Source organism: Agelaius tricolor, unplaced genomic scaffold (assembly GCF_023055355.1).
Source record: "Agelaius tricolor isolate 1412-34295 unplaced genomic scaffold, bAgeTri1.0.p SCAF_10, whole genome shotgun sequence".
Classification (NCBI taxonomy): Eukaryota; Metazoa; Chordata; class Aves; order Passeriformes; family Icteridae; genus Agelaius; species Agelaius tricolor.
In genome coordinates, this window is record NW_027269270.1 from 9815928 (window position 1) to 9843139 (window position 27212).

At 37.6% G+C, this 27212-nt stretch overlaps 1 protein-coding gene across 1 annotated transcript in view; it reads left to right on the top strand.

Moving 5' to 3' along the window:
- The window catches only part of FAM117B (family with sequence similarity 117 member B), a 29001-nt gene extending 3678 nt beyond the window's left edge, over positions 1-25323 (top strand). The window contains exons 2-8 of the mRNA XM_071434672.1: positions 3790-3938; positions 8382-8474; positions 8988-9101; positions 14879-15022; positions 16032-16257; positions 17101-17221; positions 19429-25323. Of these exons, the coding sequence (XP_071290773.1) occupies positions 3790-3938; positions 8382-8474; positions 8988-9101; positions 14879-15022; positions 16032-16257; positions 17101-17221; positions 19429-19747 (1166 nt within the window). The 3' untranslated portion in view covers positions 19748-25323. The remainder of the gene's footprint in view (positions 1-3789; positions 3939-8381; positions 8475-8987; positions 9102-14878; positions 15023-16031; positions 16258-17100; positions 17222-19428) is intronic.
- Positions 25324-27212: the final 1889 nt, after the last annotated feature.

Sequence of the window (27212 nt, forward strand, 5' to 3'; positions counted from 1 at the left end):
AAATTAAGGAGAAAAGCTGGTTAGTTTTACTTGGAGGAAAACTTAGTTGTTTTGTCTATGGAAGGGTAATATTAAAGCCTACTTGTGTAGCTGCAGACCTGTCAACCTCAATGACCAAGGTTTTGCAGTAGTTTTGAAAGATATTACTGTGGAATAAGAGAGAAGACTTCGTGTAACATTACATTCCCGCTCTGCTTGCCTAAGCTGTTTGACAAATGGTAGGAGTAAAGAAAGTGAATTCATTTTTGCAGCATCATACTGTATGTTTCTTGTGGCAAGCACTTTAGGGAAGTGCACTTATTGGATTTAAAAATACTTTCATTTCTTAGAGTTAAGTAGCTTGAACATCTTGGGCTTTCTGAGGTTTGGTTTTGTAAAACACCACTAATTCTGTCATTCTGCTGCAGTGGAACAATTTTGAATTACTAGTGAATAGTTCTCTTCAGATTTATGCGAGGATGATAGGCAAGATTATGTTCCAAAGGGAGTATACACAGTTGGGTGGTGTGTCTGTTCTTAGTGCACTGAGTCTGTTCAGTTCTTTTAATGAAACATGAAAAGCAGATGAAGCCCCAGAGATCAGTTGCAGTTCTGGAAAAGATGACAGTGCCAGCTGTGTATGGGAGAGATCCCATCAATGTCCTTCCTGGGGAAAAGCCTGACCAAAACAGAACAAAAAGGTCAGCTGTATGCCTTGATGCCAGAGGAGCTGGTTGGGTCTCACCTCTTCTCACTAGTTTGGGTAGCCCACTTGTACAAAAAAAGCCTCAAGTGGAACTGTCAGAGAATTTTGTGAGTTCAGTGGGATCCTGGGCTTTTCTGCTGCTTGTTTTCTCACAGTATGTGTTAGACTATGTTTCTTGGTTTCTTTCATATCTTTCAGTTAGTTATTGGTAAGCATCTATATTTGTTCAGTTTTGCTCTTCAGTCCCACTGTTAGAGTACTTGAACTTCTGCTGCCTTTGGAGGTGCTTTTGCTCTGCAGGAGGTGGTGTGTGTGATACCAGGTCACCTGTAGCAGCTTGTGTTGGTCACCTGTACAGCAGTGACTGGTGAAGACGTGGCAGCTTGCTTGTTATTTCCCCATGTTGTGGACTTCATTGATCTGTGCTCTGTATGTTTGCCTTGGGTTTGTTCTATTCGTTTGCTTTGCTTGAGACTGGATTGCAGAAAGATTTTAATTTCTAAATAAATCTATACTAGTGGTGGATGGATAGGAGGGTTGATATTTATCACAAATACTGGTTTAGAGAGATAATCAGGCCAATTAAAAGAGATCGAATATTTAAGAAGTGTCTATTTGATGAAACAGCTCCATTGTTTTTCATCAGCCACAGCTGTTGTAACTGTTATCTCTGTGGAGGCAGATCTCTTGTTATGTAGGTCACATCAAGGAAAAATAGCAGCTGAACACTTGCTTCAAGTATTGTAGGGGAAAGTGCAATGAAAACATTGTATATGTTCCCATTGAAATGTTTTGAAACAGTAAGAATTGTGTAGTAGACTTTGTGAATTCATATAAAGACATATTGAGAAGGTGGAAAAGTAAAAACATGTCCAAACATCATTCCCCATCTAAATATAAATCATTTGAAAACAGAATTTCTTTAAATTAGGGGAAAAGGGAGTATTTACAGCCTTTGTGCCTTGAAATGAGCAGCTCCCCTTGAACTTAAATAGTAAACAGGCTCTTCAGTTCTCATTCTCTCTGTTTGTTCAGCAAAATAGTCTTCCAGTTGCTTTTTGTTTTGTTTGTGGCAGGGAGGAGAGAGTAACAGATTCTGCTTCTCCAGTTTTGAAGCTGTCTGCTGCAGTGGCTTTTGCAGATGATGTGGCTGACTACGTACACTTCCTGATTTATAATTTTTTTTTCACATCCTTTCTGTTTCCCCTTGGTAAGAAGAGAGAAGCTTCTTGAAGAGGAAGAATAATAACTGAGAAGAAAAACAGGGCGGATATGGCAGCTAATTCTAAGACAAATGACATGTTTGATTTAACTTTGGAAGCCAGTGTAATTTTTAAGGAATGGCACGTTGTGTTAGCATGCCACATTGTCCTATAGTACACACAAAGGGAATAGTTTTGAAGTCATCTGATACAAACAGACCCTTCAGTGTGCTGTGTGGTGGTAGTAGTAGTCAGAGAATTTCTTTGATACAGGAGTCTTAAGTGCAAACTCCAAAACATGTTTGCTGCTACACCCTGAGAGCAAATCTGCTATGAGCTCACTAGTAAGGTTGTACATTGTTGGTACTTGTAGAAATAATAAAGGAGATGAGGTTTCCTGACTGCTTTGTGTGAGTGTGGCTGATTATAGTGCCAGTAATTGTTTCCTTAAAGTTGAATTGAAATATTTTCCACATTTTTAGTGTGTACATTTCTAATAAATTTGCATGAGGCTATTTAGTGTAGAATGTCACTAGACTTAAGTTCTGTCCACTCCACTGAAATCTATACCTAACAGATTTTATGAATATTTCTCATATGTATTTTTAGTAGATTGCAACAGCTTAGAAATTGAATTTTGGACTTTTGGTGTCAATGGTTTTATTGTCTGACTAGCATTCAGACACTAATTAGGCCCAATTTTCTTTGCCTGTAAATGAGTTTATGTATAATACAAATACTTTTAGTGCAGAATTAATGTTAAGGCACAGCTAGAGAGGACAGATGACTGAGTTTTTGCAGTGCCCTTTTTTAAAGCTTCCATCTGATTTCTGAATCTTGCTTGCTGTGTTGTAGCCATGTATTTTAGGACTTTCTATTAATTATAGGTAAGATTAATGCACAATTATTTCATATATAATTGGAATTATTTTTGTGGGGAGTAGATGAGATGATAGTATGCTTAGGATTTGTATTTTTCATCTCAAAATGTGTGAACGTGTATGTATATCTAAACCCTGGGTCATCGTTGCTTATCAATCTCTTAAATTTACCAACCTCAGTTACTGTTTTGAGGAAACTTTCTTCAGTGTTTATTCTTCATAGCTTGTGGTGTAGTCTTTTATGCCACTTTACTTAAGACATCATTGACAGATGGGATAGATACAAATTTTTATTTTTAACAGTAGTCTTCCTTCTCATGTTACTTCCAAAGATTGTTGTATTTAACCTTTTTAAATAAGGATTCCTCTTAGTATTGAAATTGTTCTGAAATAGGATGCCAGTATATACACTACAGGTGAGGTGTTGCAGAAGATACAGCAGCAGGCAAATATGAATGTAGTTACCATGTAAAGGGAGGAGATGTCTCAATTAGCTTGTAAAATGTAAATCATTACATTACCAAGTGAACTTCTGAATCTAAGGGTTATGCCATGTGTCATCTGCTGGGTGATTAAAACATGCAGGTTTATAGTGTCCCTTCAAGTAATGTAGGTGAAGGACTAGTGGGAAGAACTGTAAGCTCAGCATTAAACTGAAAAAGTTCAACCTAGTTTTTCTTCCTTAACCTTTATTTATGTGTAAACATAGCTATTTTTATTTCTTCTACATCTTCATCATTTAAGAGACAAATGACTGTTAGACTTTTAAAGGAGTAAATAGTGGTGTGTAAGCACTAATGCAACATTTGTGACACAAGGATGTTTTTAAGGAAACCATAAAAACAGATTTCAAGCCTATTCAAACAGAATAGAGCCTGGAAAAGCAAACTTAATTTCCATATTGAAAGTATCTTGTGTACGTGATAACATAGTTCCAATTTGATATGACTTCTTGTAGACTGTTAAATGGATAAGCTCTCTCTCTCGATTTCTTTGTAATCAAATGTTCTTGCTCCAACAGACAAATCAAGACCCCCTTCATCAAGCCCTTCCAGCATTGTTCGCCGCACCTCTTCACTGGATACGCTCGCTGCTCCGTACCTCGCTGGGCAGTGGCCTCGGGATAATCACGGACACGCTGCTCCCTGCATGAGAGACAAGGCCACACAGGTAGGACATGGGTTTGTTGTCTTTGGAGCACTTAAGTGTGAAGACAGGATTTAAATGTAAGAAGCTTTTCCCTTGAAAACGTTCACTTTAGCTTTCTTGCTCACAAGTTCCTATTCACTTTCAAATTGCAGGAATCCTACCTTTGCTACTGCATGTGTGAATTATTTGCATTCTTTAAGTAAAGACTGAGAACTGTAGTATCTTTTAGGTGTTCCGCTTCCTTCTTGCCTCAGGAAAACAGTACTGCATGGTACATCTGTATTCTTATTGTTCTTACAGGGTGCAGTACACTAGATAGGCTGGAATTAAGTACTGTTTACTTCAGATTTATATAGAGAACTTAGTGAGGTATCCTTATATGTATGTCTGTCTCCAGCTCTTCATCCTCTGTTTGTAAAAGCCCCGTAATGTTCACCTGGGTTTTGTGCACCAAGTATAGAATTATATGCATTGAAGAACTGCCTCCTTGAACTGTGAATGGTGTTGAAATCTAGTTCAACTGGAAAGTGTTAAAAAAATACATGATTTGCCAATAAACATCACCTGCTTAACCAAATTTCACAAGCTCTAAAGGTTCAGTCCCATGCCACCTGTAAAAACGGAACCAGCAAACAATTGAATGAAATCCCTGTTCCTGGAACATGGTTTCAACAAGAAGTCTCTTCTAATTCCAAAGAACATAAGCAGAATGCAGTTGGAAGAGGACCTCACAGCATGTGGGACATCCTTGTGTTTGAACCCCTGTTAGGTTTGGTAACAGTAGAAAAAATGTGTCCATATAGTCTTCAGTGTTTAAGAAGGTGTAGGGGGTTGAGCAGATGAGGTCTGCAGTGTTACTGTGGGGCCTTTTTGAGGTCCTCAGCCTTTTGTGGGAAGGACCACTATTCAAAGAGCGAATCAGTGGGGAAGGAAGGTGTTTTGTAGGGAAATAGGTTCATGTGGATAAGGTGGAATTAGGAGCTGGTGAAGAAGAAAAGATTTGAGGAACAAGTTTTCTCTGCAGGAGAACAAATTAGAAAAACGGTTAGAAGACAGGGTGAAAAAAGTAAGCAGATTGAAGTAAGAGGAGGAGGATGGAGAAAGGTATGTGATATATGAGTGGCTGTTTGTGCCTAGCTATTAAAAGGCATCTTTAAAGGGCAGAACTAAACCCGTATGGGTGTCCTAACTATCTTCATATATGATTCCTCAAAATAATACTTTTTACAAAATAATTGTATTTCTCTACTGCTGCCAAAGTGTTTGCTATGTTCAGCTGATCTCATTCAGGTTAGTTTTGATATAATCTGCATCATGGTTAGGCTTTCATAATCTGTATTTTCCAGATATCGTCCTTTTTGGCTTGTGGTTTGCTTTTGGCTTTTTCTTCCAATTCTGACACATCTAACTGCTGTGGTAGTGGGGCTTTTGTAGAGGAAATGTAGTTGAAGGGTTAGTGGGAAGACCATAAAGGGCATTAGATATTTCTGCACAGTGAGTATATTTAGTGGTGATTTATAGTAGTGTATTTCTGTGAGAACTAGAATGATCTGTTTGCACTTCCTAATTTAGAATTTATCAAACCAGTAGAAAGTTTAGGGCTACAGACATACATCTGTATGTCCAAAGCTGATGTTGATATGACACTGATGAGGTATTACTGCTTTTAATCTTCCTGAGAGCAGCCAGTGGAGCCAGAGACAAGTTTAAAATGTGACTTAAAATGGTTAGTTTCCTACGATAAATGAGGCTGCCCATTTGTACTGTTCAGCTTTTCTGAAAATGTCGTATTTGGATGAAGTTTCACTGATGAGATACTCTGGTTCCAGTGTGTGTAACTTCAGATTTCACAAAGTCTGACAAGAAATGAATGTGTTCTGATTCTGAGAACAGGAATTTAATTGGCAATGTTATAAAAGGCTTTCAAGTTGAGTAAGCAGGGTGTCTTGATTGTGTGGAGTTATGGCACAGGGAGTTATTCAGGAAGCAGACTGGGAAGAGACAGCGTTTAGTGGCACACTGCATCTTGCAGGCCTTTCTAGAGATGGCCATGGGTCATGGCTGAGAGCTGTGCAAGGGACCCCAGGTCATGCAGACACTGTCTCTCTGTCAGGCTCCTCCTGCAACTGAGGATTTTGATGAAACCTGTCTATAAAACTAGACTGAATTTTGTACGTGGAGAATAGTTGTTGGATGATGAATAGGTGTATTACTGAGCATCCAAGGGTCTGGCTAGAATTCATACCTGCACTTATTAAGTGCTCATAAAACAGGTGTTAATAATCTCATAATTTTTGCTTTAAATGAAACATGTTTGTCTTAGAAGTTAAATGAAACAATTACTTTGTATTTTTTTTAATTCTTAAATAATTCATTTTGACTGGAAAATTTTTGTCTCTTAAGACTTTTTTTTTTTCTGAAATGTTCTACTGTCCGTAATAAATTCAGCCTTAAATTAATTTCTTCTTAATTCTAGAAAGCAGGGAGGATGTTGTGCATGGTAACTAATAAGCAAGTAGTAGTACTTCGAGAAACCAGAGAACTATAAATCCCACTTTGCCTATTGGTTATTGGTCTATTTCTTGATAATAAATATTACAATCAAAATTTGGGGAATAAATAGCAGAAGACTTGCTAAAATAGTATTGCATTTCTGTTTTGATGTACAGGTTTCCTATAGTTGAATCTGAAAAGATTTCTAGCTATTTGTTTTGAGGATGAGCATCAAAGCAACTTTAATGCTTTAAAATGAATCAGATATTAATTTATGAAATAATTCTTGAATTTTGAGTCAAAGTCTTGAATATAAATTAAAGGCAAAGACTAATTAGAGTGTTAATTATTCTCCTGTAGGCAAGTGTAATGGTTGTGCTGAGTTGGGAAGCTAGAATTAGTAGCTAAAGCTTACTGTTCCAGAAGTTAGAGGATAGGATGGTACTCCTGACTGACATTTGAGAATTGATTAGACAAAGATTGGTGCTTAGGAATGGGGGTTATCAATTATTCTATTTGATTATACAGATCAGTGAGTGCTTTTCTAGAAAAACAGATTGTAATGGATTCTGATTTTGCTATGAAATAGGAATTTCAAAGCAACCCTATTACCTTTATTTTTCAGATTTGTCCTAGTTAGTTTTTGATTTGGACTGATGAAGATTAAAAAGTACTGATAATGGAGGTTTCATTTATATGAAACTTGTGTCTGTAACTGAAACTGGTGGGGTTGCAACCTGTATATTTGGAGTTAAGGCTCCATATTCCCTGCAAAATAGGGATTAATACCACAAAAGACTTGAGTTTCTGTGATACAAGTGCAGCTGGGCTAGGAAAGGTCGGCATGTGGCTTCTTCAAGCTGTTAGTCTCATATGTAAGAACAACCATGGCACACTGTAAATGTGAAGACTTTGAGGCAAAGTTCTTCTCTATAGGAGAAAGTGAGATATCCAGGAAATGAGGTTAGCTAGATCACCACTGTGTGCTAAGAACTGCTTGGTGGCAAGAGTGAATTTCAAAGAATTTGCTGTCTCTTTCAGTGTGTAAAATGCTTCCAGAGATTTTTCCCCTTGCTTCATTAGGTTATTCCCCTTACTTCCTGTGACTGCTCAGAGATTCCTGGGAGATGCTACTATCTGTCTTCTAGAGCCTTTACAGTTTGCTGTGTTTGAAGACATTCCTGGAGGTGGCTAGGTGGGAATACAAACTGCCCATAAAGCAGTGTCATGCAGTATTATCACAGGCTTGCCTGTGCATTTTCTTACGTGAGATACTGTGTGTCTTAATGATACCTTGCATGTCTCAAAACTCCTTAATCACAATAGGTTTGTGAGATTTTTTATTAAACACTAATGGCTCAGTGAAACCAGCTTAATATTATGTGTGTTGCTTTCTGCTTGGCCTGGGCCAACTGTGAACCTGGAACCCTCTGAGGCATTAATAAATTTATTCCCTACTTTGCAATAGCTCTAGTGGTGCTTATATGCCTTGCTTTCCTTCTCATTCTTGAGAGGAAGAACGTGGTTTTGAAGCTGTGCTGGTGCAGGCTTTTCACAGTGCTTACACCAAGCCACCCTTGCTAATGCTTCAGAAATAACAAGGTCAGCATCTGTGCAGGAAATGAAATACAACATCTCCCCCAGTTCACAGTGGCTCTTCAGAGCTCTGTAGCAGCCTGTGGTACATCTGGCTGTGAGTACTGCCTTATGCTCAGTCATTTGGAAGGGAAACTAGCACATCCCTATATTACACTAGGTCTGAAAGTTGTGGGTTTGGGGTTTTTTATTTATATAGTTTCACTCTGCTTTTTCATACTTTACCTGTGAGAAAGGCTTCTAGTTACTTACGGTTCATTTTCAGTTCTGAATCTAGCATATCTTAAATGTTCTCTTTTCTAATTTGTCTCCAAATATTCAGCCAGAAAGTAGCAATTACCTTTTTTAATTAGTCCTGTAATCTTCTTCCTACAGACAGAAAGTGCCTGGGCTGAAGAATATTTAGAAAAGAAGAGAAGTTCACACAAACGTTCATCATCGTGGGGCAGCAATGAACAGCTCAAGGAGGTCAGAAATTACTTGAAAACTTTGGTGTAAATGTTTTTTTGGTATGCACTGTTACCATAATGCTTCAGGAAGGCACGAGTATTTTACTACTTTGTGTAATTATACAGATGGCGGACTTAGTAAAAAATATGAAATTGCTTTTCATTTGCTATTGATTTAATATAAAAATGCAGGTCAATTAATATTTTCAATCTGAATGTGTGGGAAAGAAAATGTTAAATGCAAGTGACATTTTTTTATCAAAGAGGGAAATAACAGCAGTGACCTCACTACTTTGAAATTTTATGTATTTCAAGTTCTTTCACTAAACCTCTGGAGGTGTCTTCTGAGGGTCAGCTGAACTGCTAGCTAGCATACTAGGTTTGAAAGAACTTGAGTGTAATCTAGTGCTGGGAGTAATTATGAATGTTATGGTAGTAAATAGTTTTAAAGAAGTGATGGAGTAAATGGGTGGAATTACCTGTGTACCTGAATACACCTGTTGAAATTTGATGTGAATTTTTCCATTGTTAGATTGCAAAATTGCGTCAACAGCTGCAGAGAAGCAAACACAGCAGCAGGCATCATCGGGACAAGGAAAGGCAGTCCCCTTTTCATGGCAACCATGCAGCCATTAACCACAGTCAGGTAAGGCTGGGTGCTTTTTGCCTCTATTGGGTACCTAATACTACTTTCAGGTCCTTTCAAGGTTGTGATTTGTCTTAGAGGGAACTTAAAAATACCACAGACTGCTCACTATGTTGTAGCTATAGGTGAATTCTGTGAAATAGAGCTCTTTCTTTTGGCTGCTTGAGTGAATGGGAGCCCAGATCTTTTTGTTACTTGGGTGAGCTGGCTTTGAACTCCCTCTTTCAAATAATTTCAGGTAGTTAAATATGTCCTTGAAGCAAGGTTTTTAAAGTGCATTCTGCAGGTTCCACAAAAGGATGACAGATAAGGTAAATCTAAAACTACAGACCATCTTCTTCATTACATGTTGCTGTGGCGGTTATGGCTTTGCACATAGAGTATGGCATAGAGCAAAATGCTGGTAAAACTGTGTACTCAAATAAAAATAGCTTTTCTGAGCACATTTTGTTGTCCTGCCAAACACTCATCTAATACTGTGATGAGGTTTAGAGAGCTTACCTGACAAAAGGCTACTCCATGAGATTATTTATTTGTTTACACACTTCATAACATCATTTAGCCTTTTTAAGATTTTGTCCTTTTTTTCCCATTTATCTTGCCTTGAGACTTAAAGTAATAATCCCTTCTACAAAAATCGTGATGGTTAGGCCACCACACGTTCTGTGTGCAGTTTCAGTTTTATTTCAAGGCTACTAATGAGGTCAGGTTGACAGAGGTGTAATATTTTTAGCTCAATTGATAGCAGGTGTAAAAAAAATTATAGGCTTTCAAAAACACAGATCATTTTTCAAGTGTGTTTTTGTTGAGTAACTTTAGGAAAACCAATAGAAAAGTTTGGTAATTTTTTCAGAAGGAAAGTTTTTTTTTTTCTCTCACTACTGATATCTCATGAATGTACATTTGATACACACAGTTTTTTTAACAGTTACAAAAAGAACAAATCCCTCACAATAGCCTTGGCAAGGCAGTGTAGTTGAAAGAAACTAGGAAACTGTCAGTGTTGTGAATTGAGAAAGTAGTTCAGCTGTGAAACTTCTCTGAAAATCTAATTACATTCCCAATTACTCCTGAAATGCCATTAATTGTTCCAACAAATATCATAATCTGACAACAGTTAATAAAAATTTTCATTTGTCATTCCGTCCTTCTGGAAGTAATTTAGGTCAGGTTCTTTGATTCTTTCTTTCAAAGTCAGGTGTCTGAGTGAATGTGTTCTACTTCAAGAATGAAAATAAGAAAATAGAGTTTCTTCTACTCTGTTGTTCTTAACTCCTACTTTGTATAAAAGTCATGAGCACCTTTTGTCTCAGACCCTAACTTCTTATCCCTGCTGTAGGACATTTAGTTAGCAGTCATGTCTTTTCAGGATTTGTGTGCCTCTTGAATTCAGTTTGTCAGGAGTTTGAATTCTCTGCTACTGGAAATATTTAGGAATTTTTTTTAGAATTACATTTTTTGACATAGCAATTTAGGAATTACTGAAATGTGAGTGCAGTGTACTGTGCTGCTTATTTTACAGACTGCTCAAGTCACAACAGTCCAAAATTGTGAACGAAGAAAGACAACTGACCCCAATCCCTTTCTAGGGGGTTTTGAGAAAGTTCATGAAAATCAACATACAAAATGCGTCAAACTTTTGGTTAAAAAAACCGAACCAAAACAAAAGACAGAGTAGCATACTTGATTAAGGTGTTTTCTCTGAATTTGTAGAACTTGAGGACATTTTCAACCAAAAAGTATACTGAAGGACTTTTGATGTGGGCCCTTTAATACACTGGAGAATTACATGCATTTTAAAAGGCTGGCTTGGCATTCTACAAACCTGTGGTTATCTGAATGCTGAGGTATTGCCACTCTAGCACAGATGATCTTAGTGAGTTTTAATTTCAAAAGTGAACAACAATGATGCTGTTCTGAAAAATACCTCCCTAAATTATATACATAACTTTTTAAATGTACTAATTGTATTATTTTGTTTCTGGTATGGATGTCTTTACATTCTGCCAAATGTTATAGTACATGAATAAAATATTGTGCAATGGATAATTAGTTTTTGGGCTTGTGAAACAAACTATAAAATATAAATTGAAGCCAAGCAGCTTTTCCAGGACTGTGTTACAAAACAAAACATTGTTTTTCTTGGTGAATTTTGTGCCAGCTGTGTCAAGCTACTTGCAAAGGCAAGAAGTTAAAGAAGGATTCAAAGAGTAAGTGAAGCGTTTAGATTAATGGCATTTAGCAGCTGTTTTTTAACTCGGTGAAAATCTGTAACTGTAGTCATAAAGGGCAAAGTTCCTGTGTTTTCTCATTATTTTTTTGAGAACTGCTAAACTAGAATTTTTGGCAGCGGCTCTGTTCCTTCAGGATTTGTGGGAAGGACTGTGTGGAAACCAGAATTTAGTCATTAGAATATTTAGAAATTATTTTTTTACATTCCTAGCTTGAAGGAAACTTTTGTGTTTGTTGACTCTAAAGGGTCATGTAAAGATTTCTGAGCTCAAGGAGTTGGATTCCTGACAAGGTGAGAAAACGTATTAGGAAATGGTGTCAGTAGTTCCTTTACAGAGACCAGGTAAACTCTGTTTAACATTTGGAAAATGGAATTCTTTTCTAGTTAAAAGAAGAAATTTCAGTGGATTTATTTCCTCTTTTCTTCCCTACTTAAACTTTACTGCAATTTTTGAATTATAGCAAAATTTTTAGCCATTCTTGCTAGCTAAGCTTCTGATTGGTTGTTTATTTGTGCTTCTTTCTAATATGATTTTTGTGTGAAGAAAGAAATCCACACAATCTCTATAGAATAAGCTTGTTGGCTGTTCCTGACCCTCTGCTCACAATCAGGAAATAGTTGAGGAGGATCAAGTCCTTGCTGTTGACTACAGCAAGGACTCGTTGATTTTTTTTCAGAACGAATGGTTGTTTTTTTGTTTGTGTGGTTTTTTCGTTACTTAGGAAATGTTCCTTTGTCTCTCTTTAACTGGAAGAGAAGTTTGCAGAAAGGTCATAGCCTATTCAGGTGATCTCAGGATGCTTCTGAGAACATTTTGAGTTAATTGCATGGTACTAAATCTGTGAACAGGAGTCAAAGCAATGGGATCTTTTTATATTCTCAGTGTTGGTATAAGGAAGAAACAAGAATTGAGGCCAGAACTGAAAACAGATGGAAGAATAAATGGATTCTTTTTTCCAACATAATGTTTTTTTCCTCAGTGCACTTGGCTGATACTACATTTTTACATGGCACTCTGAACCATCCCTTGATGGTTCCTGTTCCTTGCCCCCTGCTCCTTTCATTTTTCTAGCAACCCTGTGTCCCAATGTCTGACCAATTGACTGATACTGAGATCAACTGCATGCAGTTCACAGTGTTGGGGGCTTGGGTTTTTTTGGTGTCACCAGCTTACCAGGTGGAACATTTCATTTTTTGAGTAGAATTACCATGATACATTCAGCCTAGAGGTGGCTTGATGCAAAAGCATCACAAGCCCTGGGATTCTGTTTAAAGTTTTGTTACTTGTGAAAAATTGGAAGAGCTTAGAGCGTTTTTCTGAAATGCCTGTGAACAATTTAGATTTGTCATCACCCTTTTTTCTTACCTCATGGGTGTATGCCATACCTGTAAGTCTCAGAACTGAAAACTCTGTGCCAGTGTGTTACTGTGTGAGCACAGTCATTATTATCCTGTTCTTGGCACCTTGCCTCCTTGTGAGCATTCCGGGTATTTGGATAAGTAGTCCAGAGCTGGTGGCCTGTTCCTGCGTGTCCATGCAGACCTCTGTGAAGGCACTATTTGTAATAAAGTTTCTTGTTTTGAGGCTGATTGTTCCACCCATGTCACAATACCTCCTTCCTTTTCCACCCTCTAGCACCCTGGGCTAAGAAATCATCCTCAGTCAGGTACAGAATATTATTTTTCTTGGAAGTGAGACATGCTGTACTGAACTATATCGAACTCTACTGAATTTACTTTGAGCTCATCAAATACTAGCATGAACCCAAGAATTTTTGTGGTAGGCACTCGTATTTGAAGGTGAAGAATTCCCACATTTTGCTAATGGCTGCTGAAATCTTAAAGCATACTTGTGTTCTCCTTTTTAACAAGCTCAGTTTGTCCTAAGAATGTGTATGTTGAATAACTGGGTGCATAAACAGCCTTTAGTTCCTGAACGTGTGCTGATATATCTATATTGTTACTGAATATCAACCTGTATTAGTTTAACTGGATTGTTGATCCAAGGCCTTGCTTGGAACAGAATTAGCAGGGTTGCTTTCTCAGACTTTTTTGTGCTCTTCTCCAGTGGTTTTTTTCATCTTCAGGCAAGACTTTAGAAACTCTTTACAAGTTTGGCCATTATGAGACTGTCTCATTTTTGTTGACAGAAACAGAGTGACAAGCATTTCCTGAACAGAAGCTTTTGTAGTTCTTGTGCAAGTCTTTTTTAAGATGTTTGATTTGGGGGTTTTTTTATGGCTAACCTAATGTCTCAGGAAAGTAGAACCAATAAAATTCATGAGTTCTGCTGCTGTAGAGATTTGTGATTGTTACAAGAAATCTCCACTATGGTCTGTGATGAAAATGTCTTGTGTACATTAATTTTTCTGAGGTAGATTTTCTGCCAGACAAGCTTTGTGTGGTTTTTGAGAATGTACACAGGAAATTAAAATGCTTTCATTCTGTCTATGTAGTCTTGTTACTTAAAGGAAAAATTAAAATAAAACCCCCTCACAAAAATAGACTCTGAACACCAGATAATGCTGGTCCTTCATGCATTAGAGGAGTTGCTCTCAATCATGGCACACTAGGCCACAGAGTTCAGGAATTTTACATGGGAATTTTACTGTGACTTAAGTGTGTTGTGCTGTTCTTTGAGTTGAACTGAATTTTTGCAGAAAGTATTACATTACCTGGCGTATACCACTGCTTAATGAGTACAGAATCTTCTAATATTCTGGCAGGGAGACTTCTTTAACAGGAGGGCAGACGCTAATGGAGAGACTGGGAAATCTCAAGAAGTTGTAGTGTGCCAAAGGGAGCTCTGGGAAATTTCAGTAATGTGTTTTCTGAGAATTAAATTTTTGTGCATATTTTGAAACACTGGATTTTTAAACTGTTAATCTTCCTTCTTAAACAACTAAGTATTAACATTTGGGTTTAGGATTTTATTCTTTATGTGGAATTCTCCCTAAGTTGTTTTGTCAATGTTTTATTCTGTCTTAATACAGTTAATACGTTTGTCTTAATTTTTAACAGAGTGTAATCTTGCATTTGTGGAACAATTTTCCTTCTGCGTGTGTCATGTTATTGCAGGTGGCGACAAATTTCCATTAAAATATCACTTTTAACATGGTTACCATGCAACAATGAGGGATTTGACATTGTGGTATAGCTCACTTTAGGAGAAATGTGAATGTATTTTAAAGGCTTCAAAATTACTTACATTTAAATGTTTACTGTTTCATTTTCACTTGTAAAGCTATGTTAAGCTAGAGGCAAGGCAGACCATATCAAGGGGAATTTTGAGACTAGGTTATGTAGCTTTTCCTGCTAGAAATTGGATTTGAAACAAAATTCAGGATGCCTGCCTTCAGTTCAAGCATCCATTTGAACACAATCACTATGGTTTGTGTAAATCCTTGATACTCAAGTGTAGATGTGTTCTGTTTCAAGGGCCACTTTTGGGTAGAAATAGTAACTTTGTTTTGTATATAAATCTACATTGTTTTCTTACTGTCTCTGTCTATAAATCTACATTGTTTTCTTACTGGTTCTTTAGGCTCACATCCCAAAGAGTGCTCTTGTTCCTGTGATACCTATTACCAAATCAACAGGGTCACGGTTCCGGAACAGTGTAGAAGGATTGAATCAAGAGATTGAGATAATAATTAAGGAGACAGGAGACAAGGAGGAACAACTTGTTGTATGTATCTGCTACCATCTTTGCTCTATATAATTATTTTTGTTTTGCTTTGAGATCATAAACTTTTTTTTGCACTGTTTTTGAATTAAATTTGTATGGAATTAATTTTATTTATATTTTTATTTATTATTTTCTTTAATAAGGTTAAGTTGAAAAGTCTCTTGGAAAGCTAAAGGAATGAAAGAGTTAAAGCTTGAATCTGAACCTTTTCCTCTAAATAAGAAATCTCAGTAAAACAGGGAAAAGCAAAATGTCTCTTTTGAGAGTTTTTTTGGTATCAATTTTTTTTTTGCCCATGCTGAAGTATCCCCATGTTAGGTGAACAATAATTTGCCCATTTTTAATGTTCACTTTATTTTAATGGTTTTTAGAGGTAATTTAGTACTAAGGTATCAGAAATACAGACTGTGAAGATGATTAAGGAACCAGAATGTCTTTGATATGAAGAGAAGCTGAGAGAGATGGGAGTGTTCAGCCTTGAGGAGAGACAGCTCCAGGGATCTTATCAATGTATATAAACATCTCATGTGCAGAAATGGAGGGAGCTGGTCTTTTTTTAGTAATGCCCAGTGATGGGGAAAGGAGCAGTAGGCATAAATTTAAAAATGTTAGGGTTTTGTTTGTTTGGATTTTTTTTAATGTGTGAAGGTGTGTAAAACCCAGAGCAAGTTGCCCAGAGAAGTTGTGGAATCATTGTCTGTGGAGATATTAAAGACTTGACTGGACAGAGTCCTGGATACGCTGAGTCTGCTTGAGCAGAGATGTTAAACTTGATAATCTCAAGAGGTTCCTTCCAGCCTCAGGAATTCTGTGATGATGAGAAATCTTACAAATTGTTGTCCTTAGTTTCTGAACCTGCCATTTTAGTTTCTTTTGAAGTTGCATGTAACGAATAAAATTTTATTCCTCAAATGGTTTCATAAAACCCAAAAAGACCCTCACAATTACTGAATTTAAAGCAATTGCTATCCAGACAAGAGCAGCTGTCTGATACCTTTAATTCTGACAGCCTCAAGATATTCCAGACGGGCACCGTGCCCCGCCTCCGCTGGCGCAGCGCAGCAGCAGCACCCGCAGCATTGACACCCAAACGCCCGGTGGAGCAGACAAGGGCAGCAACAACAGCAGCCGCTCCCAGTCCGTGTCTCCAAGCTCCTTTCTCACCATCTGTAATGAAGGCAGTGAGGAAAGCCCGTGTTCTGCAGATGATCTGCTCGGTGATTCCAGAGATAAAGGTACTGTGTCACTTCAGAAGTTCAACAATGCTGAACTTGTGCAATGTGCTACATAACTACAGTACAGTAGTTACAGTAACTACATCAGTAAAAGAGAGGGTTTGTTCCCTGCACCCATGGAGGAATGGTAGAAAGTGGGCTTTTTTGTATGTGTTTTTGTACATGACCAGGTTTTTTCTAAATGCTCCATATGTGTGCACACATATTAATTAAAACTGGATAGATGTGACTGAGGAATGTGCTTCCCAAAAAGCTTTTCTTTTAAATAATAGATTATTTGAGTATTTTAAGCAGGTTGAAGAAGCAAGAATATACAGTATCAGGTCAAATAGCACAGTAGTCCTGTTGCTTGTGTTGGGTACTTTTTATGATCTTGGTCAAAATCTGCAACCTTATAGCATTTCATAGACATACCCATGAAAGTTTAAGTGTTTAGGGTTTATTTTTTATCTGGAATCTTTTGAGAGATCCTATGAGAATTTTATAATTCAACATAAACCTGTTCTGTTTTTTAAAGAATATGGCTTCTGCCCATTTCTTTGGGTAGACAGTGACAGTACAGAACCATAGATTTAGGTTTGCAGTTAAAAACTGAAAATGTCCAGGAATGACCAGATATTGCAGAGGAGCCTGAAAATGTTATAAGAAGAAACAGAAAGAAGGAAAGAAATTGAGATAAGAAAGCTTATTTGCAAATGAAGGCTTTGAAGGCAAATGAAATGTTTTTGAATTTCATAACATTGGTAATGAAGTGGCTTTAAATTCAGGGGGCATTTAAAGGTAGTTCTTGTGGTTTTTTAATAGTGTGTCACATTTATATAATGAGCAACTCTCTTCCTGCAGAAAATGGGAATAATTCTCCCTTGCCAAAATACGCTACCTCACCAAAACCCAACAACAGCTACATGTTCAAGCGTGAACCTCCTGAGGGCTGTGAAAAGGTGAAAGTCTTTGAGGAAAACTTGTAAGTTGGTTTTTGCTACCTAAGAAATAACATCTAAGAATCAGATTAATTTTTGCTTTATTGATTTTGTGTCAGATAGAAGTTATTAGTCCAGTTGCTAAAGCCATGCTAACAGCCTGATCTCTTTTTTTTTTGGTGTGACTATATATTGGCATATCTGAATATATTTTACTGCTGAAATTTAGTGTTCAAATCTTGGGTGATGTTTTTTAAAAACCAGCATAATTTGAGAGGAGTCTCTTACCTGGCAGATAGTGGGAGAAGAACTCAAATAATCAGATAGGGGGAGAGGTAATAACAGGCTGTAACATCAGTGAATTTATGTCACAGCTTGACAGGCACATCCAGTAATCTAGACTCTGAAAACCATATTCTTTTCAGCTAAATCAATGTAGTCGTGAAACTTCTAGTGACAGGAGAGTGAACTTGATCCTGAGTATTTGATGCTTTGATTATTCTGGAAAAGCCAACTTTTGTGATTTGGGAATATTCTAGGAGGTTATGTTTTATTATTATTTCAGAGTAGTTTTTATACCCTTATGTCACTTGTATACTAGAATCATAAACTACAGTTAAAAATTCCATCTTGTCACATGGAGTATACAAGGAGTATAGATTGGTTACAATTCTCTTATATTATCTCAAGAATGCCATCTAGTATAGATGTTAGTTAAAAATAAAATGAGCTTGGCTCACCTGTGCAAATGGATTTTGAGAGGTCTCTACAGCCTGTTCCATGGCAATGTGGGAAGGGTTACAGTAAGTGAAGTTACCTGTCTGTATTACATTGTAAACTGTATCACTGACAGGTAGTTAATATTCATTTGCTACAGGAACATACTCTATTGCAGTTTGACTCACGTTTGCATTTCTTTTCGGAAGTCCTCTCTGCATAACTGTAGGACTGCTCTGCTGTAGAGTGAAAAAAGCTTCTGCAGAAGTTTCTACTTAGCCATAGCAGTCCTCAGACACTGATGGACTGAGGTCTGATGAAAAAACATCTTTTCACATCTGTTACTTGAATTCCATGTGTATGTGGAATACATGAGTGTAACTATTTAAAGCTCAACCTTTGTTTAATGGAATTTCTATTTGAAAATCCTATACAGGATTTTCATTTGGGAAGAAAATTTACAAGTGGGGTTGTATTTTCTGGACGCTGGTGAGAATCAACTAGCATGGAAATGTACCCTATCTTATGAGCAGGATTTCTTTTCACAATAAACTATCTCTACAAAAATACAATGGAAGATTGGCTTGCTTGGCTTAGTAAAACAAAGAAGTGAACATGGCTTTTACAAACACAAGGAAGGGAGGGAGAGGTTATAGGCTAAAGGACAATGCTGGCAACAACAAAAAGTGAATAAAAGTTTCTGGTGGCTATTTTCAAGCAGTAAAGAGAGATTTTAAAGCAGATTTCTATAGTTCTGTCTTGAAGTAGACTTTGGCTACTGTAAGTAGATTTGCATTGCAGCGTTAGAGCACAGAAGGCATTCCTAAGCTATCCATGATTTCCATTTCAGCTCTATTTTTCTTAAAGCATGTCTTGGGCTGAGTTCTGTGCTGAGATGGCAAAATTGCAAGTCAGGATCTAAATTTGTGTTCACACTTCCTTCCTAGATTAGAGGTACTTGATGAGGAAAACTACATTTTACTCTCTGCATTGAGTTTTTTAGTAAGATTGGGGTCATCTTGTGCAGAGAGTCAGGGCACACTCATGTGAACATGCAAAGAAGGCAAAAGTATAGAAAAGGGGAACCCCAGATGATTATGAACTCCTTTGAGATATGCAGTATTAGGATCATTGCTATGCCAGCTTTCTTTCACAGGGCTTGTTGTATAAATAGTGTCTGTATGTGGGGCAGAACTAGTTGGGTTGTGAAAGTTTCTGGAGAAAATGATTGAAAATACTTTCTCATATAATGAATGTGCTAATTCATGGGTAGGGTTTGTGATCAAGCATGAAGTTGGTTTGGAAACAGCCTGCCCTAAGAACATGCTGTTAGTTGCAGCACTTTTAAACAAGCAGTTTAAACCATCTTGTCATTTACTGTGTGCTGTGAGTGTCATTAAGGCATTATTGAGTAGCTGAAATACTTCACATTGAAACCTCGACTTGTTTCTGATGATGTGCTCAGCAATACATCCCTGCCATTGGCAGAATTTGATTGTTCCATAAAACTATTGTGTGTGTATTTTATTTCTAGGCCAAAACCGTTGCACGAAATTCCAGCCTTCTATTGCCCTGACAAGAACAAAGTGAATTTCATTCCGAAAAGTGGCTCTGCTTTCTGTCTTGTCAGCATCCTCAAGCCACTTCTTCCCACACAGGATCTCACACTTAAGGGCACTACACACAGCCTGACTGTCTCTTCCAGCATGACACCTGGTTTGTTACAGCCCATTTCTATGGCCTCCTTGACTACAAGCACAGATCAAGACAGAATCTCTCGTGGAACAAGTACAGTAATGCCACAGACCTCTCTGCTCCAGCAGTCAGGATGTATTGAGGAAGCTGAAGAATAATTTAGATTGTCTTGACATTTTTCTGGGCAACTACTGGGAAAAAAATGGAACCAGTTGACCGGACCTTTCTCATCACACACACGCATTGTTTTAACAATTTATGGCACTGCCATAATCAAAACTGTTTGTATAATTGACAGTTTGTAGCACATTGAGAAGTTCAGGAGGATGCAGCAGCTGATACGCTGTTGTGCTTCCTGCTTTGGAAAACTCTGGTTCTGTTTCTCTTCTGCTTTTTTTAAACACTGGTGAAAACAAAGACTATCATAATCCTTTCCCATTTAAAAAGGACCAGTTGTTGTGATGGTGTGTGTCCTCTGACTTTTTTTTCCCCACTAAAACAAGTCTCAAGACCAGCCAGCTGATCCCATTTACCATTGTAATATGCAGAGGGAAGGGCAATCAGATGGTTTTGCAAGATGTCTTTTGTATGAAAATGTGTATTTTGTAACAAAATTTTGCCTTTCTGCTTTATAGCAGATGGTGTTTCCTGGTGATGATCCCCCTACCCTGTTTTTTTTTTTTTCCTTTGGTAGGGAAGGATTTTTTATACTTGGCTGGCTTACAGCTCATGGGACCAAAGGATTGCTGAACTATTGCAGCAGTCTCAAATTATATGACCTTGCTGAACAGCCTCAGACCTAAAAAAAGCAAAACAAGTTAATACATTTGAAAATTTAAAAAGAAGAGTATGCAAAAACAGTGTTAGTGTATTGTGTAAATTTTTTGATATCAAAAATTTGTGCTTCTGGTAAGTCATATTCTTAAAATTCCTTCCTTCACAGAATTCCTACTAGTATTGGTTTATTGGCTGGAAAATTGCATTTTAAAGCACTTGCCCTGCTATTGTTCTATTTGTCCATAGAATTTTTGTGCAGATGTAGGGGAAAAACCTTATCCTCTTACGCAGTATGCTTTCTTCCAGAAAATACTTGGCTCTTGCAGGCTTGCTTAGATCCTTATGAGTCAGCCTGAATCATTAATCACTCTTGGTACAAATTTGCTCTGACGTGACTCATCACTGTATTATAGACCCTGGCCACATAATACTGAAATACCTGTGCATGGTTTCCTCCCTTTTGTCATAGTGGTGTTTGTGTGTCTGTTGAAGGTGATGGTTTGTCAGGCATGATATCTGTTATGCAGAAGTTTACAGCAGCAGATGTGTTCTCTCTTTTTGACTAGCAGCTTAGGTGGCATGTAGAACAGGATCTTTTGATACTTGGTTTGTCCTGCTAATGTGGCAGTTAATGGTTGCTTTGAAATTACAATGAAAGGCAAAAATGGGGGGGCGGGGGGGGGAAGGCAACTGCAAACAGAAACTGTTCAGGAACTTCACTGAGGTTTCTCATGTGTTCCTGGAGTGCATTACTTGGGTTTAAGTTAATACAATTATAGATATGCAGAAAGCTCCAATGACCTGAATACCAGTGTCATAGTCACTTATAAAACAAATTGATCTTGTACCTCTTTAACAGAGTTAGATTCAGTAATTTCAAAGTAAATGTCATTGTGGACAGTCTCTGGGTCTGAATATTGGTCTGTTACATGCAAGCAGGTCTCACTGGCTTGCATATACACAACTTCCATCGACATAGTTTCCATGGATCAGTTGTATTCTCAGGTCTCCTCATAATGGCAACTATTTCAAGGTGATACTGCAAATATAACAGTCTTGTTCAGTGCTTAATATGATGAGTTTGCTTACAAACATTTTGATTTAGGGAAAAAACCGTTGCATATGTGTGCAGATAATCATCATAATTTTGATGCATATTTGCTGTTCCTTTATGTCCTGTATTAGTAACTATGACTGCAGTGTACTTCGTTCAGCAAGTAAGTGTAAATCATGCTAGAATGTGCAAGTTCTCTATTTATAGTATTTTTTAAAATGTTATGCAAAAAAAATTAGTAAATCAAAATTGTACCAGGAGATATGAAAATATTTCACCTGTTAAATTAGCAGACAAGCATAATTTGGCTTACTCTATCCATCTTCCCATGAAAATGGACAGGATTGTTTTGAAGTAACAGCTTTGATTTGCACTGACATTGCCAGTCACCTGGAGTTGTTGAGGAACAGAGCTTTAAAAATAAGCAGATTTGTGCATCAAACTTGTGTAATTTTGCCAGCTGATAGTTCTTTTCTAGGCTTTGTGGATAATAATTTGTTTCTTCTGAAACACTACAGTGCAATTTGAAGTCTAAAATGTACTGCTTTAGATAGGTTTGTTTAAACCTGGTGCGACTGATCCGGATCATATTCAGGTGAAGGAAGTGCTTTTAAGTCTGTTTTCTATTTCTGTAACAGTAGCATGTAAAGAACTTCATTGTGGCCAAACTGCCTAGTGCTTTATTAGGAGATCTTAACTGAATGGTTAAGAACCATTAAGAAGGGCTCAAGTTAACAAATAGCCTTTATTACAGCCTTGACACTTAACTGACTTCACCAAAATGCATTCTGATGTTTGTTTTCATCACATTGTGACTCTCCCAAACAGCAGTGGGCTTTCTTACCGTAGGACTTTCTTTTGCACCTGTTGTTGTAGGACTTGAGTATCTCTCTGGTAGTTTACTTTGTATGTTATTGGACAATGTACTGTACAAATTAGTGAGCTGCTCTGATAAAAACCAAATGTAAATGTGTGAAGTTTTTGCTTTTTATAAAAGAACAGCATTCAGGACAACATTCAGTCTTTTTTATATGCAGGACAACTCTACTATTGCTGTGGCAGCTCAAGTTTATTACGAATCCACACTAAAGACTCAGTTAAAAAAATATGATAGCTCTTGTTCTGAGACCAGCTTTGATGTGTGCAGACAAAAATTAGCCTTAAATTTTTTATGTGCTGTCTTGTGCCATAGCATAGCTGTTAGCTGAAGTATTTAAATTGATTTGCAAATAGCTTTGAGAGTGCATGGAGCTTTTTAAAAATTCTTTTATGTATAGAGTGGGATGTTCATTTTTGGAGGGAGCTGACCTGTGCATTACACAAGCACAGTTTTACTGAAAGAGTTCAAATTCTTTTGGCTTACTTAAAATCCTAACTATGCATAGACCTAGTCAGTTCCCCGATTGCCTACTTTGTAGCTTAAGAAAAAGTAAAGGTCTGTTTTTATGCACAACTTGATACATTTGATATTCTTGTTTTCTTGGTGTGCTACACTTCTAGCCACACTTAAAGGCTGGTGGTTGTGTTCAATAACACCGGCTGTTGATTTTGAGATGTGGTAAATGCTGTTACTCCAGTTGTAAATTCTACTTAAATCACAAGGAAGGAGTGCATTGTAACAATGTCCATGGTGACAGTTGTGATTATTAGAATTGTTTTTTCAAAAAATCAAGGCACAGGAGAAGAGGGCTCCTTTGGTAAAGTTTGACCTGCATCAGCTATTCTTTCCTTGCTTGGTGCCATAATCCTGTAGCATTTAAGTACTTGGTAAAGTAACAGACGGTGCTTAAGTACATATATCTTGGAAAGAAATTCTTGGTTTCAGGTATGTATCCCAAGTGAGCAAAAAAGGGAGTGAAAATTAAATATTGCCTACTGTGGCAGTAAATGATTGCTGTGTTTGATTTACGTAAAGCAATAGCAGCTCTTATAAAGTATGTTTAGTCTCAGGGCTATTTTTTGATTTGTTCTAAAATACAATTTCCTGGAATTCAGAGTCTGAGACTGTTGAAAAACACTGAGACTGAGTTTTTTGGGAAGAAGGAAACAAAGTCATATCCATTAACCTTTCCTCTGCCTCAGGCCAAACTTCTTGTTGCTTATTAAGAGAATTCAGTGGTAGCACAGTAATTCCCTGCTGAAGTATTCTCTGTTCTCTCTCCCTGCCATCTCTAAAATGCTGACTGATGTCTTCACAGAAACTCAGTGCCAGTGATGTCTGTATTTCCTTGCTAAATGTTTCCTTGCTGAGTACTTGACAGCTCCTCCATCAAGCTAAGAGGGCAAAGGAGGAAGTGTAGGAAGTCACCAGAGACTTGCAGTTACAGAGATCATTCCTGCAGGGTGACTTCTTGGGTATCTTGATTTCCATTTGACTTACTATGTGCATGAACACAGGTCTGCTGCTTTAATTTGTATGGTTGGAGACAGAGCTGGTATTTTTGACAACTTTTTATTATTTTTTTCCCATGTACAGACTTGCAGAGCTGATCTCTTCCAGAACTGATGCACACTTACCATGCATCTCCAGAGCAAAGCTTGTGTGTTGTTCTTACTTGTCCTCATGAGATTAATATAACCTGCAAAAAGGAAATAGAAGCACCCAAACACTCGAGAGCATCAGGACTGTGCTTTCTCCATATAATTCCATAGTTCTGGTGTGTGCCCTTCATCAGATGACTTAGACCCAAGCCAGGTTGATATATGTTAAACCAAAAATGTTTGTTCTTAGGAAAGGCAATAGAAGGTAAGCCCTTCATAACCTATAGGGAGGTGAAAAGCATTGGGGAACAATTTGTTTTACTGTGATCAAAAAGTTCTTTTTAGAATTGTTTTTCTGAATATGGGTACACAGGAAAACAAAGTTACCAATCACTGCCAGATGTACCTGTGTATTTTCTTGATGTGAGTTTGCAAGTGTTCAGCATCTCTGAAAATCAGTTCCACTCTTAGTGTTCTGTTTATGCAAAGAATGACTTAGATGCATTATTTGGAAACTGTTACTTTGCACATCAGGTGGGAGAGAATGTTAACTCCTCTCAAGTGTTCTGTGAAACTCCAGTCCTGTACCCCAGCTGAACTGCAGCAGTTTCTTTCAGAATACTCCAAAGAAATGGAGTCCCGTTACTGCTTGCTTGGTTTCATTGCATGTCATCAGTAAATGCTTAAGGTATGGTCTTTGTTTAATAGTTCTTCACTGGGATTTGTATTTGACTACAGAGACTTCTGTAGTGTTGACAGGTCTATCTGAATAGCAGAAGAGGACTTGGCCTGATAACACTGCAAATTAACATTTATTGCACAAACTTTTGGAACAACTCTCTTTGGAAAAATCTACTAAGCTAAAAAAAGAAAACAAACCCCATCATCCATCCTAATTGTCAATGTACTGATAGTTAAGAACATAGCTTGGCTTCATTCTAAATTATTTCTTCTATTGAAATGTGCAATTTTTGAGGGTAGCAGTCAACGGATGTTCAAAACTGCCATTAGATTTGCCTTTGTATGAAATTGGCTGACATGTTTTCCTCTGTTACACTGTGATAACTTGTGGAGATGTTCTTGCTTATGTTGTACTGATAGGTTACTTGTTGCATGTAAAGCAATTTTTGTAAGCAAGAGGAATTCCAGGGATGTTCTGTAAAAAAGGGCCTATTCTAAGGTGATGTACACTGTTGTAAAACTGGAGCAGCTCAACTAATTTCAATGGAATTCTTGATTTACACTAGTCTTTTTGCTATGTGTAGTTATGCCAGTACAATTTTGCACAATGTTATTTGAATATTGCGTTCTGACTTGTGAACTGTTTCTACTGAAAACAGTGAAAATTTTACAAACTGCAATAGCGGAATGTTTTTGGCCTTTTTTTTTGTTTTTGCCTAAAATAAAAAGTTGTCACTTGAAGCTATGGGCTAATCTTGGATTTATTTTTAGTAGCAAGGGGTTTTTGTGTTTGCACAGTCTGGAGATTTGCCTGAGCATTTGCCCTGAGGGTAGTGGGCATTTACTACAAATAAAATAAGCACTTTTTAAGCTCTTTTGGAAAAAAATCATCAGAAGGGAAATATTTGTTTAATTCATACCCTCGTTCCTCCAGTGCACCCTGGAGAACAGTCCTGAAAATTCTGCCTTTCCCTGTCTTTATCTTCAGTAAGTTTGGTCAGTTCCTGAGGACACTACAATTCCACCATTAGGGGAGGGTGCCTAAAGTCCTGGATTTTGGAAACAGAAGCATTCGGCATGTGTTCTGCTTGGAGTGAAGGTATGAGGACAGGACTGAGGAAAAGCCCTGGATTTGCTGCTGGTAGGTTCATTCTGCTGTTCAGTAGAATGCAATTGCTGAAGCCTACCTGAGGAGGCACTTAGGCTGATTGTTGAAATAGTCTCATGTCCTACACCTGTCTGTTTACTCAAAATAAGCATCTTTCTTCATGAGCAGAATTTGGAGCCAAAACTTCTTTAAACTAGAAGTGGTAAACTAGATAAATTATTGGGTTTGGGGTTTTTGCTAGGTCTTATATTAAATTTTGGTCTAATTTGCCTAAAAGGCTTGGAGCAATTCCCCTTCTGGAAAATCATTGTCAGCTATATTTCATTTCAGAATGGAGAGGTAGATTTCTTGGAATCTTGAAGAATTGAAGGATTGCCGGGAGGGACACACACTAGTAGAGCTAGCTTGTGATTTTCCAGTGGTGAAAAAGTTTGGGACAATAAATATGACATCAACATCAAGTTCCCAATATTGTGCATTTCACAACCAGAGACCATGGGTCAATTTGCATCCAAATAGGAGAACTGCTTGGCTGAAATATAAAAGAGTAATTCACAGCCAATGAAGTCTGGAGTATGTGGTGCTTTCTCAGATTTTAGTCTTTTTCACCTGTTCAGTTGTCTGTGGATGTTTGCCTGTCTCCAGATGAACAGGATCTGATTCTTTATTAAATAGGCTGTGACCTCATTCTCCATTAAACTATTTTTTCACCACTGATTACAAATCTAGTATTTCTGTTTTTGTGCATGTAAGAATGATTTTACTGTAAATATGTCTGGTGTTCAAAATACCTTCACACCTTGCATTACATATAGGAAAACTGCCAGAGACATTAGGATGCTGATGGAGATCATCTGTGAAGACAAAGAGAATGGAAAGAGCATCTCTGTGGTGAGCAATGACCATCTTCCAGTTCTTGATTCACTGTTTTCATTATAAGCACTTATGTTCCTTTGTTAAATAGCTGCTCTTTTTTTTTCTTCAGATTGTAAAAGATAATCAGGCAGGAGACTGCTAGGAGGATTTCTCAGGTATCTCAGTTTCTTCTTGGGGTTAGATCTGACTGCATAGCAAATTACTATAGAAGTTGTAAGCCAAAGCTTCTTGTGTTTTATCATATTCGCTTGCTGTCCTTTTCCTGGCTCTTCGCTCAGCATTTGGAAAATGCGTAAAATAGTCATCCCACCCAGACTTCCAGACTTTGGAAATGCTGCTGTCTAACACTATTTCATCTGTATACAGCATTTACAGAAGCACTGTTCATTGCCAGACATGTCCTGGTTAAGTGCTCTGTAGTGCAGACATAAGTTAGAATAGGATGGAGGAGATAATTTGGGTGAAGCTCTCCCACACTCGAAATTGGCTGGATTCATCACCACTGCATGTACTTTTTTTCAAGTCTTACTCCTGCCAAACAAGCCTGATTCATCTCCTCCTGCACTGTCTGTTTACAGAACTCTTGTTTCACGTAACCTGGGCCGTGGCCCTGTCACTGATGCTTGTGTTGATGTAGGAGCATGTC